Raw genomic sequence first — 16,720 nt, forward strand, 5'->3', positions numbered from 1 at the left:
GATAGTGAAGAAATGTGAAGTCTGAATCACAGAGTATCCTGTGAGCCCAATTTCACACAGTACTTGTCAGCTGAAGGCTGGGCCTACACAATGTCAGAGCCTCCCCAGCTTGGCCATGACCTGTGGTGCCTGGATTTGATATCAGCTGGCATCAGAAGGTCATGTGGTCTCATAATTTACAACAGGAATAGCCATTGTGGTACCTTTCAGATGTTGTTGGACTGGAGCTCCTATCATCCCTGACGACTGGCGATGCTAGCTGGGACTGATGGGAGATGTTCTCCAGCAACATTTGAAGGGTACTATGTTGCCTAGCCCTGATTTACAGAAGAGGCACATAATGTCTGAACCCTCCATGATAGATGTGCTCCTGCCTGGAACATACTATCAATGCCAGTTTCTATGGCTCCTTCTGGGTGTTGTGAACAAAAACTGTTCTTGGGAATGTTAGAGACCTTTTTTCTCCTGGTTTCCTGGGGCACAGTTAGACACTATCTGCTTCAGCTGTGAGGGTTAGTGCAGCATCAGCATGAGCTGAAATGCTCAGCACACTGATACGCTACTCCTGATCCCTAACTATAGAGCTGTCTGGATGTGCTGCAGAAAACCACAGAATCTGTGTAATTGGTGCTATGTTATGGGATGTTTCACATCAGACGTGTAGCTATTGCATTCAGTCTGTACCACATTTAGAGGGGAGTGCCTCACCTCACTGTGCAAAAGAAAAAGTGGCTTCCCATTAGTGACCAGACGCTGTTAAATTTATGGATTTATGGATCCTCTCTGTGGTCAAGGGTCCAAGGATCACACTTCAGTTGTCCTTGGCATGGTTTGCTTGCTAGGCATCTGAAGGTCAGCCAGTTAGTTGCCTTTAGTGAAATCTTATTGGAAAAAAGGGAAAAGATGATGGTCATCTTTGTGTCAGGGCACTGCTGGAACAAATGCTGTGGGAAAACATAAAAGGAAGTTCATGACATTGTAGCTCAGTATTGCGTCTATGCATATTTGGTTGCACAGGTGTTTATATTTCATCACTGACTTTGTAAGAAAGGGTAGAATCATCTTGTGCTCAGTTCATACAAGCATGCATAGAGTTGACCTTGAGCAGATCCAGGGCATGCATTTCCTCTGTGCTGGGGTCTTGCAACTGCATATACACAAGGCAAAGTGCTCCAGTTCAGTCAGGTCTTGGTAGCTTATATCATCTTAGAATCAAGGAAGGAGTATTTGTTACCCGCTGTCTCCTTCCAGGCACATGTTTCTGCTTTCTGCCATGTTGCTCTATGTAGCCTTCCCCTTCCCTCACCACCTCCTTCACATTTGCCCTCAAGGCTCAGTTCTCTTACCAAACTTGTCCTCAGCACCACTGGCACACCTTACTAGTATTTCATTGACACCTGATTGTGACTCATCATCCTCTGGCCTTGTTTCTCCCTGGTTTGCCTAAAGTAGGTTGTTGTAAGCCAGGCTTCCTTACACTCAGCCCTCCAGATGTTTTGAGACTACAATTCCCATCATCCCTGACCACTGGTCCTTCTAGCTAGGGATCATGGGAGTTGTAGGCCAAAAACATCTGGAGGGCTGAGTTTGAGGAAGCCTGCTGTAAGCCCTCTGCACAGAAATGGGACCACATTTATGTGCTGTATGATACTTGTTGCAAGACTGGCATTAAAGAGATGCTAAATGCTGCTTCTATTCAGCAGCAGTCATAAGAGTAATGGAATTCAGGATGATGGTGTGGCTGGAGTGCTGCAGAATTCAAGACCCATCGGGAAGGGAAGTTGGTAACTGTTGGTACAATGCATATGCAAGAAAGAAAGTTTCCTGGCATCCCAGAAGCAGTGAGAGGGGGCATTTTGTAGGGGAGGCATGAGATGGTGGTGAGGGTGTGTTAACCTATCCACTGCCTGCCTGCTTGGTTAGGCTCCCTTGAAACCCAACCAGCCACAGCTGCTTTCCCTCCTCCTGGGTAGTTTCAGGTGCACATTTAGAAGCTGGATGGGGGAGTACTTTGAGGAGAAGTTTCAGGCATTCAGTTCATTGTATTGCACTTCAAGCAAAAGCAAAGAGTTTATGCTGTGCTGATGAGGCCTTACAGTGCAGTCCAAACCCCCTTTGTTCTGGGCCAGAGTGGGTTTACATGAATTGGGTGGGGGAAGCATTGAAACAGTGACACCTGCCTCTTCTCCTATCCAGATTATCCCCTTAGCACACTGATCTGCAGAAAAGCCAGAGGGGGTGGGGTGGATAATGTCTACAGGTAATATATTGCTAGGCCCTGTTTCCGTAAGTGTTTTCTTTAGGGAGCTTGGTAGGTAGCTAAATCTTAAGCACATTTACTTAGAAGTAAGTCTCATTGATTCTCCATGGGGCTTACTTTCAAGTATTTAATTTTTAACTCAAGATCTATGTACGATGGGGATGAGATCTTCACCATTTGAAGATGAGGGCACCAGAGGGCACTCAGATACTGTGTAAGAACGATTCCAAATGCTGATGCTCCCTTTGTGTCAAGCTTGATGTCTAGTAATCCAAGTGCCCTTGAGGGCCTTGTGGTAGATGGATACGGTCAATCTGGCCTTCTGATATCCTTCTCCTAATCCCAAATAAATTGCCATTAGCACTGAAGCAAAGAAACAGGAATGTGTGTATAAGTATGTATTTTGCACCATTTTGTATCAGGTTGGCTGCTCTCCTGAATACTCAAGAAGCCTCCTTCTGCACTTGATGTGTTTCTTTCCAGTGTGGATGATAGATAACGGTATTTAGAAATGGGTGTTCTGTGGCCAAAGCATACCTTAGTCTGCCACCTAGTGTTTACTTTGGTTTTCTGTTAGGTAACATGATATAACACCCTCCACCCCCGTGTTAGAGTTTTCAAAAAATAAAAATAAAAGAAATGTGTACGTTATGTTGCTCTAACAATAGTTTTTGCACTAGTGGGTTACTGGTGGTGAGGCTTAAGGGGATCTCCTCCCTGCTCCTGTGCATTTTTCTCAGGCAAAAGCACGACACCAAAAGCTGTACAGTACTTCATTTTAACTTTTCCTGGCAGCTAGCTATACGATTTTTATTTTCAACATTCAGTTGTGAAGATTGGCAGGTAGAACAGATAGGAGCTGAATGAGCTAGCAGTCCCTAGTACCCTGCTACCTAAGTTCTCTCATCCAACCCCCAAAGGCCAAACGGTTCAGAAGCAAGGGTGTTTTGCAGTGACGTCCAGCGTACATCCCATCCACTTGAGGAGAAGCCTCATTGGACTCAGTGGAATTTCCATACAAGCCAACATACACAGACAGAGCTAGACAACTTTCAAAACCATAGGAGTGCAGGAATACTTGAAAAAACTCAGAACCTATATATTTCACTTCTTATGTATTTTAAAGTCACTTGCGTGTTAAGCATGACAAAATAGGTCCCAGCTTCGTGTTTTTTTTAACAAAGGAGATCTTTGGAACAATGCAAATCATGGTGGGGTAGAGCTGTGCATCCACTGCTGAATCCAAAGGTCTTCTGCTCTCTCTGTCCAAGGGGAAGGAGGGATGTATTCCCCTCCTTTTTCTTTTCTTTTCGCTGCACCAGCTCCATATTGACTTAGCTGACAAGCCTAATGATTGGACCCTTGGGTATTCACAAAGCTTTGGATCCAGTAGATGTAAATCCACTAGTGTACTATCTGGGTACACTCCATTTTCAGGGCTCCTTGTTCTCACTAGAATAAAGCTTGGGCCTCTGTGATGGCATGCCATCCACCCACGCTTCTCTTGAAGGAGACCGGTGGGGAGACTACATGCATCCCACATGTACCCCTACCCTTCCACCATCATTGTGATGGGAGGGTTTAGGATTGTTGTCAATCTGTTTCATTATCTTCCCTTGATTGGATGGGATTGGAGACTCATTACCACCATCCCCTTTTCAGAGTTTCAAGTCCCCTGTGTGACTGGACTGCTCCCTATAGACTTCATTGAAGTCTCACTCTAGAAATGAGGCAGGCTCATTTCTAGAAGCTGGTAAAATGCGGTCTTGACTATGCTACCACTCAGTGGATTTGTAACTGGCTGACTGACCGAACCCAAAGGGTGCTCATCAATGGTTCCTCTTCATCCTGGAGAAGAGTGACTAGTGGGGTGCCACAGGGTTCTGTCTTGGGCCCGGTCTTATTCAACATCTTTATCAACGACTTGGATGATGGACTCAAGGGCATCCTGATCAAATTTGCAGATGACACCAAACTGGGAGGGGTGGCTAACACCCCAGAGGACAGGATCACACTTCAAAACGACCTTGACAGATTAGAGAACTGGGCCAAAACAAACAAGATGAATTTTAACAGGGAGAAATGTAAAGTATTGCACTTGGGCAAAAAAAATGAGAGGCACAAATACAAGATGGGTGACACCTGGCTTGAGAGCAGTACATGTGAAAAGGATCTAGGAGTCTTGGTTGACCACAAACTTGACATGAGCCAACAGTGTGACGCGGCAGCTAAAAAAGCCAATGCAATTCTGGGCTGCATCAATAGGAGTATAGCATCTAGATCAAGGGAAGTAATAGTGCCACTGTATTCTGCTCTGGTCAGACCTCACCTGGAGTACTGTGTCCAGTACTGGGCACCACAGTTCAAGAAGGACACTGACAAACTGGAACGTGTCCAGAGGAGGGCAACCAAAATGGTCAAAGGCCTGGAAACGATGCCTTATGAGGAATGACTAAGGGAGCTGGGCATGTTTAGCCTGGAGAAGAGGAGGTTAAGGGGTGATATGATAGCCATGTTCAAATATATAAAAGGATGCCACATAGAGGAGGGAGAAAGGTTGTTTTCTGCTGCTCCAGAGAAGCGGACACGGAGCAATGGTTCCAAACTACAAGAAAAAAGATTCCACCTAAACATTAGGAAGAACTTCCTGACAGTAAGAACTGTTCGACAGTGGAATTTGCTGCCAAGGAGTGTGGTGGAGTCTCCTTCTTTGGAGGTCTTTAAGCAGAGGCTTGACAACCATATGTCAGGAGTGCTCTGATGGTGTTTCCTGCTTGGCAGGGGGTTGGACTCGATGGCCCTTGTGGTCTCTTCCAACTCTATGATTCTATGATTCATTTTGTTTTTAAAGTAGTACATTGCTTAAAGACATTAATTAAAAGAGGAATGTTGGATCTGGAACTTCTCAGCTAATGAACTTGTGCTCTGGTGGTTACTGTCCTGGTAGATTTTGGTTCATTTATGGAAAGAACAGCTTTGAAGCTGGATTTCATTTACAGCCTGATGCAGTCCATGTTTAACCAAAAGGAAGTTCAGCTCAGTTCAATAAGACTTATTCCCATACATGATTAATGAAAAGCATTATTATTATTATTATTATTATTATTATTATTATTATTATTATTATTTGACTGGTTTCAATGCATTCAGTAGGCCTTACAAGTAGCCTTAACCTATGAGTTTGTTTAATTAAAACATGCAGATTGAATTGAAAAGATTTTCTGCTTGAAGTCCTCCTCACCTCCTTCTCTGCTTTCTTGCAGGAAGGTTTTCTTCACCGACTATGGACAGATACCGAAGGTGGAGCGCTGTGACATGGATGGGCAGAACCGCACAAAACTGGTTGACGCCAAGATTGTCTTCCCCCATGGTATCACCTTGGACTTGGTCAACCGGCTGGTTTATTGGGCAGATGCCTATCTTGACTACATCGAAGTGGTGGATTATGAAGGAAAGAACCGGCACACTATCATTCAGGGCATCCTGGTGAGTTCTCCTCTGGAGATCCTGCAGCAGGCGTTATGGAGTCCCTTGGAACGATGGGATGGTTAAGCCCATCTCTGGTTCCTTCTGGTGCACTGCTGTCTTTGTGAATATCAATATCACTAACGGCTGTGCTTCTAACTTATCCTTCAGCTTACGTTGAGAGATACCTAAATGTAGCAATCTAACTGCAGGCTTAAGCAAACTTTTTTTAAAATTAAAGCGATATTAAAAGGCTTAGGTTGTGAGCTGGAAGTTCTGAGTTCCTTAAACAAGATGACAGCACTGATGTTCAGCACAGTGACATTTGCTGCATAGAAACAAAGTGATGTCAGGATTGTAAGCAATGTGGATGAGTCACAAGAGTTCTAAGAGATCTGGAGGCCATTGGACATGCTCTGCCAACTGAAAGCACAGAGCAGCTTTCCTCCAACCTGGTGCCCTCTATATGTTCTGAACTGCAATTCCCTTCAGCCTCAGCGAGCATGGCTAATGATCAGGGACGATGGGAGTTGGAACCCCCTGCCTATTGAGATCAAGCAGGCGCCTTCATTGCACCCTCTCAGCACCTGCTAAAACATTCTTGTTTAGACAAGCCGATCCAGGTGCTTAGAAAGTTGAGGTAATTTGAATCTGTTTTAGTATTTTAATTTTTTTATGGTTGTGATTCCCCCCCCCATGTTATTGTTTTATCCTTTTGTAAACTGCTTTGTGTGTTTTTTTAAACAATCAAGCAGCGTTTAAATTTTATGAACTAAATAATAAATATATAAATAGTTGAGCAACCTCTGCGCAGCACCAGCTTGGGGGAAGGCAGGCATAATTTCAGAGCTATAGTGTGCCATAATTTGAGAACACGTACAGTGAAGAAGGAGACCAGAAGGGGAAGGCCTTCAGATGTGTAAACTGCAAAATAAAAAGCAAAGTGATCCACACACACAAAAATCACATTTGTGCCCTCTAGATAGAGCATCTCTATGGCCTGACCGTCTTTGAAAACTACCTGTATGCCACCAACTCAGACAATGCCAATGCTCAGCAGAAAACCAGCGTCATCCGTGTTAATCGATTCAACAGTAGTGACTTCCAAGTGGTGACCCGAGTGGATAAGGGTGGAGCTCTTCATGTCTACCACCAGCGACGTCAGCCCACAGGTATACGGGGAGTGGGTTTGGGGTAGCGTTTGGAGGGAAAGAAGTGGGATGTCCTGGGGCTGAGGACCAGTTGAAGTGCCCAGCAAACTGTTGTTGGTTTGCTTTGTTGTATCACCTTGATGTTTGGTGGTGGAGGTCTGTGTTCATTGTGAAATAAGGAAATTCTCTTTGGGAATGGTGCCAAAATAACACAAACACACACATACACACACACCTCATCAGTGCTATGTGCATAATTAAAAGTCATTCACAATGTCACACGAGACTCCATCTAGAAATATCTGCGTTACATTCTAACCAGAGGACTTAGTCCACTCTCTGCATCCCATTCATTGCTTCTGTATCTATTCTTCTGTCACAACTACCATCAGTATGGCATCAGATTGAGTAATCAGTTTATTCTTGCATTCCATGTCCTGCTCACTTAGCATCACAGAGAGTGGTCCAGCCATCCTTCCTGCATCCTATTTTATCATCCATATCTGGTCAGCCCATTCTTGAGGCCAGTTTTTTAATTATCCACATAGCATTGGTCTGCCTAGTCTCTCTGCCTTGGTCATATATCATCAGATTGATTGAACTGCCCACCCTCCTGCCGTGGTCGGTTGTATAGGTGGTTCATTTTTATCAGGACTCTACTGAATGGCAACAAAGGAATGTCTTGCCACTCTGCTTTCTCATTATTTTCATGTATGAGCAACAAAGTTCCATGAGGTTGTTTTTAGCAATAGGTTCAGAACAGTGTGCCATTCTGCAATACTGCCTTATCTGCAGGCAGCTACTTAATGATCATTTAGAAGGTGATGTATTCACACATACTTTCCCTCTCTCAGGATGGGAAAGGTTGTCCAGTGGCATAATCTGCTCAATTATAAACCAGGTTTGGAAGATTATCTATATAGAACTAATTGGTTTAATTTGAAAATAGAGCTTAACACTTGCTAGATTTCATCTAATGCCATCTGTGGTATCAGAGGGTAGGTTGCTTAAGATTCCGTACAGTTCTTAGCTTTGTCACTGCCAGATGCAGAAAGAGGATCTTCCTCACTGTTTATTTGATTGCCAATTGTCTCAAGCAAGAGTAAAAATATCCTGCTGATATGTTAAAGAAAAGCCCTAATTGGTCTGACCTCCAAAAGTTAGGGGGTTTTGCTTTTTAGGAATGGCTTCAGGATAACAAATAAAACTGCTACATTTTTAATTATGTTAGCTATGCCATGGGTGGATTCAGTTAAGTGCTGGAGGAGGAGAGGGGAACACACAAGTCTGAGGCTTGCTGCAGCTCAATCTGTTCAGTGATCTGCGCACCTTGTGTGCATTATACCAGGAGAAAACAGGATGATAGAGCATTCCAGACTGATTAGTGCTTGAGCCCTAAAACAGGACAAGGGAGAGAGGTGTTAAGGCTATCTTTCTTGCTAAAATGTTTTTATTGCCAGTAGAAATTTTATTGTTGGAAGTGGGAAATTCTGACCGAAACTGACTATTTATTCAGTTTCTGCATAGAAAGGTGGCACATTGCTGTCCTTTGCATTTCATGCACATGCACATATTTGCTTACATCAGCATCTGATGAAGTGGACTTTAGCTCATGAAGACTTATGCCACAATAAAGGACAGTTCTGAACACATATACTAGGGAGTAAGCCCCACTGGAAATAATGGAACTTGCCTCTAAATAGACATGAATATACAGTATTTGCATTGTAAATATGTTTCTCTTTTAAGGTACCAGCAAGAGTCTACATTCTTTTTGCTATAACAACAGGCTGGTTTGCTCATCACAGTAAACCAAGGTTTATGGTTTCCTGTGAACAAGCAGTGGGGCTATTGCATGCTGCTTAGTCACTCCCACTTTGCTTTGCTCTGCATACAATAGTGAGAAACAAACCGTGTGATTTGGCTTAGTTTTGCATGTGAACCAGTAATCATCATTTGTTTTGTTCTAATCTAGGGTTGCCATATCTTGGAAGAGAAGAAAAGAGGACAGCCTGAGCTGGGGAAAGAGGCATGTAGGGCTGCCGCTGCGGCACCCTCGCACCTCTTTCCCTGGCTCAGGCTGGCAGCAGCCACAGCATGCAGAGCAGCCCGAGCTGCCCAAGACCCCCCCAACCCCAAACCCGGACATTTCCTTTAAAATGTAAACATCCGCCCAGAGGGGCATGTTAGCCCCCCCCCCCCCGACATGTCTGGGTTTTCCTGGATGTATGGCAACCTTATCTAATCAAACCATGAGTGAAAGCTAAGGTTTGTTCCTAGCTTATCAGTAATGGTTTGCTTGGGAGAAACAAACCACATGTGCTGGTGTGCACATAATGCTAAGCCAAGATGTGTGGTTTGCTTCACGTTGCTTCAGGCACAATTAAAACAATTACAATCAAAACAACCACACCTCTGGTATTTATAGCTCTGAGCAATGAGTAATGGGGGTAAGCCCTTACCCTTCCACTCAACAGCCATAGACTTTTATGAGTTGTACACACATCTCTTCTTGTTCTGGTTTCACAAGAAGGTTGGCAGTGGCTGGTATTGTTCCTTCTGCCTCCCACCAGGTGCTTCAAGAATGCTAATTAGTTGGTATATTAAAGGGTCATTTTGCATTATTTCCCTTTGGATTTAAATGGTTGTTAGTTCAGCTTAGCTGTTGTTTCCTGTCAGCGGCAGCAGGAACACATGTTGTAGGTCTTAAAAGGTTTAGCAGCAACTTCACCCAAGGAGGATTAAGCACCTCCTTCACCCTAGCAGATCTAATGAGAAATGTTACTGCTCACCAAAAATGCATAGGATGCTCTGCTTACCAAGAGCCCAAGCATGTAAATGCCCACCTTTCTGCTGGCCTCATTGGTTGTACTCTCATAGCTGCTTTTCAAAGTCCCCCTTTCTGGGTCTTACACATGTCCCTCATACTGATTCTTCTCTATACCCCTTTTTGCCCTTCTAACTGCCTGTTTGTTCACGGCACCTGCTCTCATATATCTTTGCACCCAAAGTTTTGTTTGAATTCCTCACAAGCAGTCGCCCTTTCAGTGAGCTGCTGTCATGTGGTGGCAAAGAGAAGGAACTTTACAGTATAGAACCTCATGTTAGAATGTCACCTCTGCCATGAACTCCCCAGGTGGCTTTAGCTCGGTCATCCTGCATCAGCTTCAGTCACCCCATCTGCACTTTGGGGATAATAATGTTCACCTAGCTTGCAAGAATGTTTTAAGAATCACAACAAAATAATGGTCTGGGTCTAGACTGAGCGGGGAATCTACACAGTGCTAAGTCACCACAAGGCTTTCTGCTTGTGCAACAGAGTGTTCTTCCCCCTGTGTGCCCCCTAAGTCTATTCTTGTTACTCTACAGAGCAGATTTGGGGAGGGTGCAGGGTGCATGCAGCGGATGGAGATGGGGAGGGAGTCCTGTTGCGCAAGGAGAAACCCTTCCCCTGATGGGATGATGATGGTGACAATAACTCTATCTATCCAACCAACCAACCAACCAACCAACCAACCAACCAACCAACCAACTCCTCTGACTGGGTTGTCCCAGCCACTCTGGGCAGCTTCCAGCAAACTAAAACAACAATTAAAAAAATTAGGGCTCAGTTCCAGCTGATTTTATTTCCTTTAGGGGGGAAATATTATTTACAGAAAGTATATTGACAATCTGACAGACAGTGAACTGGCATAATTAGTGATGGGTTAGTTGAATACTGACCTAAGCTGTTTGAACTTAATTGGTTGGACTTAAGTCATGAGGACTAACTTGTGCCATTGTTTCTATGGGACCTAAATTCAGCCAACTTAGTCTGGATCTAACTCAATGCACATGGAATCCTTTAAACACCTGAAAGCAAATGCTTCTTTATTTATCTACTGTGTTTATACACTTAACTCTTGTTAGTGCTTCTTGATGACCCAGCTCAGCGCTGCCCAGTGCAAAAAATGGCAGACCCTCTTCTTGTGCTTTGTCGAGCGGCTGCTTGCCTGCTATTGTTGTTAAGATGCCCAGAGTGCCTCTCTCTAGTACAGGTCAATCCAAACTAGGGGAGAAGGTGGGGAGGACATCTGGAGGGACTACAACATGCTGCCTGCTTATGATATCAGGCAGTGGTTTCCTTTGTACTACGGTGTTCAGATCTGTGACAAACCCACACTTCCCGAAACTAGAGGTGAAAGGTTTTGAGTGTGCCAGCCTCTGAATGGATCATGGGTGCAGTTTTTGGACTTCTCACAGGCATCTGGTTGTCCACTGTGAGAACAGGAAGCTGGACTAGATAAGCCACTGGCCTGATCCAACAGGGTTCTTTTTATGTTCTTAGTCTTACACACAGCATTTGTCTATTAAGGCAGCAACCGTTTCGCATGGAGGGTTCCGGTCCGAGCCCTCCTGCATAAGTGTGCTCTGCCCCATTAGCACCCTGCCCTGCCCCCATTACGCCCTCCGTTCTGCCCTCTTTTGGGTCCAAAAGGACCTGTGCGTCAGCGATCGTACATCAATTGGACGCGCTTAAAATGGTTACCTCCTATATACACCTAATAATGTAAAAGTGTTACTATGGCAAACAGGTGTTCAGAAATACATTTGTCATACAGGTACACTAATCACAATTGGGTGTGGCCTCAGCTTCCTACAAACCAACCTTTGGAGGGCCCTTGCTTAACAGAGAAGGGCCGTTCAGACCAGCATGCCATTTCGTGTGTGTGAAGAATTAAGATACTTTGTGCATTGTGCTAGCGTGCAGAACAGCAATATAAGCTCTCCTGGAAGCTGACCACCTCTTGTCTGAAACCTCGGTGGTGTGTGTGTGTTCTAGCTTCCCCCTCCCCCCCCGCCTGCTTCAGTGGCACTCCAGTTCAGCTTCCTCCAGCTCCTGTTACGGATGGTTGTCAAGTTCTCTCAGAAGTGTGTGCGCTGGTTGCAAAGAGCCTCATGTATCACTTTTAATTCAGGTTAACTTACTGGAAATTACTTCTAGTCTGTCCAGCATTTGAGTATTGGCTGTTTCTGACCTCAAATCTAATCACCCAGTCTATGCTAAAACCTGATAACATTAGATGTGCCCCAAGCGGGCCCTTTTGAACATTTGGTTATCTCCCAGCAGCTCTTTCACACACACAGAGAGCGAGAGATCTCAAAAGCTGTTTCCAGAGAGGACTCTGCAGCATATGAGTGATTGATTGATTGATTACTGCCCTGCAGAAAAGGAAAGAATTAAGCAGATGTGGCATCTTGAAATATTAATGGCTTCCTCCAAGGGCTGTTCTTGCTTCTTCCCCAGAGCAGATATATTTGACTAGGTCACAGTGCTCCCAGGAAAATCTTTGAACGGTGGCTGAAACTTTTTCTGGCGCTCAGTGGTGTGCTTCATTCTCTCCCCTCCCCATCAATCAGCATCCTGCACTCTTCCGCCTCTCCCCCCAAAGCCCTTCCATTCATTGTACTTAATCAGTTTGCGTGTTGAAAATCCTCTTAGAGCCTTCGGTTGGCTGCTTGGGATTCACTGAACCATTAAGCTAATTGGCAGATTTCAGGGAGGGAAGTCTCTGTATCATCTGGGATGGCTACCACTCAGTCTATTCCCTAACTCAGAGCTTTCCAAACTTTTCATGTTGGTGACACACTTTTTAAACATGCATCATTTTGTGACACGGTAATTCAGTTTTAATAGCAAACCAGAGGTTAAGCTAACCCCTTTCCAGTTCCAGGAGGAGCATGGGGAGCATTTACGCGACACACCTACATACTGCAGCCAACACACTAACATGTTGTGACACACAGTTTGGAAAGCTCTGCCCTAACTAATAAAGCCAGGACTAAAATGGGTGGGGTTGTGGCATTCAGGGTCCTCTTAAGGCCGGATTTGAGAACTTCTGGGCCTTCAGATGTTGTTTGTTGTGTAACCATACCCATGATACGGGTTCCCCACATGCTTCTTTTGACCTGGGTACAAGGCTGCATGGGATGACAGTCAGAAGTGCCCAAAACAGGATGTACGTTTGTTTCTCAGATCCTCTTTCTGAGTATCTGCGTAATGAACTAGGCAGCATCTTGTGCAACAGTCTGGAGGGAAGTGTGTCACATGATCATGCATCTCACCAAAATGAGCCAGCTCAGTTAAAAGAAGCTGCAGATCATGGAAGCACAGTTCAAAAGTTGAAAGGAGCATCTTTCCTAACAATTCTTGTTAAACCTATTACTATTAGCTTAAAGTTGCTGACTCTGAAAATGGTTCTGAAGCCTCAGTTGGTGCAAAATGCAGTGGTCAAAAATTAGACTGATGCCTCTCAACTTTGATCATATGTCGCCAGTCTTAAATGAACTCCAGTGGCTGCCTCTTTGTGTCTGATCCCAATTCAGAGCGTTGGTGCTTTTGCTTAAAGCTCTTTTAAAGCTTAATAACCAAGTGATTGAACTACCCTGCCCACACAACACCATCAGCCACTGATGCCCTTCTCCCAAATGCCACCTCCATCAGAGGTGAGGTTTGTTAAAACTCAGGAGAGGTGTGTGCTTTGTTCCTGTTGTTTTGTTTCACCCCTTCCCCTATTCGGGAGTTAAGCCTGGCACCAATTTTGCTGTTTTTCAGATGCCAGGCAAAAACTTTTACAACATTTTTACTAGCATAGATAGTGGTGCTGTGGTCTAAACCACAGAGCCTAGGACTTGCCGATCAGAAGGTCTGCGGTTCGAATCCCTGCGGGGTGAGCTCCTGTTGCTCAGTCCCAGCTCCTGCCAACCTAGCAGTTCGAAAGAATGTCAAAGTTCATGTAGATAAATAGGTACCGCTCTGGCGGGAAGGTAAACGGCGTTTCCGTGCGCTGCTCTGGTTCGCCAGAAGCTGCTTAGTCCTGCTGGCCACATGACCCAGAAGCTGTACACTAGCTCCCTTGGCCAATAAAGCGAGATGAGTGCCGCAACCCCAGAGTCGTCCGCGACTGGACCGAACAATCAGGGGTCCCTTTACCTTTGAAGTCATATTTGCACTTCTTTCTCCTGATTGTTTTGAGTGTACTCTGGTGTTGTTTTATTTGTTCTTTTGCAAACTACTTTGAAATGTTTGATAGAAGGTGGTATATAAAGATTTTAAGTAAGTAATAAAATTGAGTGAATTTCCCAAGGAGTGTCTGCGTTTCTTAACCTGTAGATGCAGCACCTCTAGACAGAATAGTAGCTTTTATAAGAATAGGTAGAATAATAGAAATTATCCCAATTTCTCTTTAGCTGATAGCAAGATCTCATCTAATTGAAACCACCCCCAGCTTTATGACACACTATTGATTTTGTGTGATTGACAAAAACTTCCTATAAATCTATCTGCAAACCATGCACATTTGAATTTAGGTCAGACTGAAGTCAGAAGATCATAGACCTCTAATATAAACTATAAATAATGTGAATGGATGTGATATAAATCCAGATCGATACATCTATAGGTTGTTTTTGATGATGTTATTATTATTTCTAAAGTACCTGTGCATGCTTTCTAGAGTAGAGTCTGAAAGCACTTGGTGCAGCTACCTTGCTGAAGCTAAGCAGGCCTTTGTTTGGTCCCTGTTTGGATGGGTGACTCCCTGGGATCCACATGCACAACATTGCCTTTGGTTCTACAGTAGAAGAATGGTTGGATGTAAATGTAGGTGATAGATAGATAGATGATAGATAGATAGATAGATAGATAGATAGATAGATAGATGATAGATAGATAGATAGCTATAAACACATACAGACCATCATACACTTGACATTTCTCCAATATGACCTTGCTGTTCATACTTGAGGCATGTCAAGTGCATGCTCGCGGATGGTTTTAAGAATCACAGTGGAAGATAAAAGATGTAGGCTGTGTAGTTAATAAACTGTATGGACTTTTCTTTGTTGCTGCAGTGAGGAGTCATGCCTGTGAACAGGACCAGTTTGGCAAACCAGGTGGCTGCTCTGACATCTGCCTTCTTGGAAACAGCCACAAGACCCGGACATGCCGGTGCCGGTCAGGATTCAGCCTAGGCAGCGATGGAAAGTCTTGCAAAAGTAAGTGGCCTGCAGACACTGAGTCTGGGGTGAGGTGGGGCCAAGCTAGGCCGGGAGGGTGAGGTGGGGAGGAAGCTTTGCCTTTCAGTTTTAGTCAGCAACAATTTGCCTGAATGGTCTCACCCTGTGAATCATGGTTGTCAGCCAGCATATATTATACAAAGGTGTTTGGTGAGACAGGGTCACTTATGTACCCTGTTGACAAATAGGGAACATTATGGCGGCAGAAGCAAAGTCGAGAGTGGGACCGATGACTGGTGAATTTATTCAGGGCAAAGAAACAGGGGAGAGACTTGGAAACTCATGACAGAATCCTAAGATTTGAGTATTTTTGGCGGAGTTGGGCCAACTCTGGATGAATCCACCACCACTTCACCCTGTGCCATAGCATGGCTTTCCAGCAAAATAAGCAAATATATTATGCAGGAGTCAGAAGGTAGCACCATTTTATCACCACAGCATTGTCCATTTGTATCCTGATTGGTGCTAGCAAACCCACCATGACAGCCTTGTGGGGAAATAAGTCTTGGCCCCAAGCTCCCTGTTGGCCTGGAGGAAGAGCAGCACAGAGGGAGTGCTAGAGGGGCACTTGGGAGCCCAGATCTCCCCACTGAGCTCTCTCTCTCTGGATTGATGTGTGTGTGTGTGTGTGTGTCCTGAGTGTGCCAGCATTATTTCATGAGCCTGTGGCTTATGGCCTAATGGCTCTTCTCCTTATGGGAAGCTGACGCTTTTAACATTCCATACATGAGGTAGTAGGCAAAGGTCCTACCCAGGCATCCTGCCACCATCAGATCTCCACTAAAGAAAAGCTCCAAGTGACCTCTGAACTACTGCCCATGTGATCTGGGTGCAAGGGAGCAGAGGCACACATGAAATCAGCCCCAGCTAGAGTTCCCGGAATACCAGATGATGCAATGTGACAGATGTACTGTATGAGCCAATCTGTTTGTGGATATAAAGCTGCTGGTCCAGAGTCCAACTTGTGGTTGGTTTTAGGCCAGGAAAAATCCTTGCACAAGAAGGGATACGGGTTGCCAGATAAATACCACAGTGTGAAAAGCTGTTAGTCACCAAGCATCTGTCCTCCTTCTTCTTCTTAACTCATCAGTTCAATGGAAAAGGCCAGAACCTGCAAACCTTCCTGATCTCCAGTTTTCCTTCAATCTCATAGATACTAGAGGCTGAAGACCAAGCAGTTGGCTGGGTTTCCTTGGCTGTAGACTAGGCACAAACAGATTAACTTTAGAAGTGGAAGGGAAAACACTTAGCAGCCCGAGTGAACAAATGCTCAGTGGTCCTCATGATTCTGAGCAAGAGCTTGTGGATATGGGGGCAGTATTGCTGAAAGACAGTAAATGCAGCGAGGGCTCACAGTGCCTTGCCCTGTAGCTCCTATGAGGCTTCCAAATGTATAATTTTAAAATTCCTCTCTCTCCCCCCCCCTCATCCTAGCAACATTAGGACTGTGATTTCCACACGCAGATCAGTAAAATAATTTCACGTGATGCATTCCACTAAAGGGATTGTTGTCCCAAAACATGGACAACTTTCTACCTCTCTTTACAGGCATTGCTTCGTGCACTATGCAGTCACATGGCCAGCTGCTTGCCCTTAACCATCCTTCTGTTCTTACCCAAACATGCCAGATGTAATTGTAGCATATAAGCCAATTGAGCTATATGACTCCAAATGTATGGGGTGTTGTTGTTGTTTTTGTATGTTGGATTATTTGCTCTCTAGGGCTGGTGTTTAGCTATTGCTTGCTTACGATTTTAAGCAGCATGGGAGAGAATTTGCAGCTATG

The 16,720-nt window shown here is 44.6% G+C and overlaps 1 protein-coding gene across 5 annotated transcripts in view; it reads left to right on the forward strand.

The window, feature by feature from the left end:
• Positions 1-16,720, forward strand: part of LRP1 (LDL receptor related protein 1) — a 317,944-nt gene that overhangs the window by 173,363 nt on the left and 127,861 nt on the right. For all 5 annotated transcript variants that reach the window (XM_079967068.1, XM_079967067.1, XM_079967069.1 and 2 more), the window contains 3 exons: positions 5,524-5,746; positions 6,708-6,897; positions 14,770-14,913. In XM_079967068.1, coding sequence (XP_079823194.1) covers positions 5,524-5,746; positions 6,708-6,897; positions 14,770-14,913 — 557 coding nt within the window. The remainder of the gene's footprint in view (positions 1-5,523; positions 5,747-6,707; positions 6,898-14,769; positions 14,914-16,720) is intronic.

Source organism: Podarcis cretensis (assembly GCF_951804945.1).
Source record: "Podarcis cretensis genome assembly, chromosome: 2".
In the NCBI taxonomy this organism is placed as follows: Eukaryota; Metazoa; Chordata; class Lepidosauria; order Squamata; family Lacertidae; genus Podarcis; species Podarcis cretensis.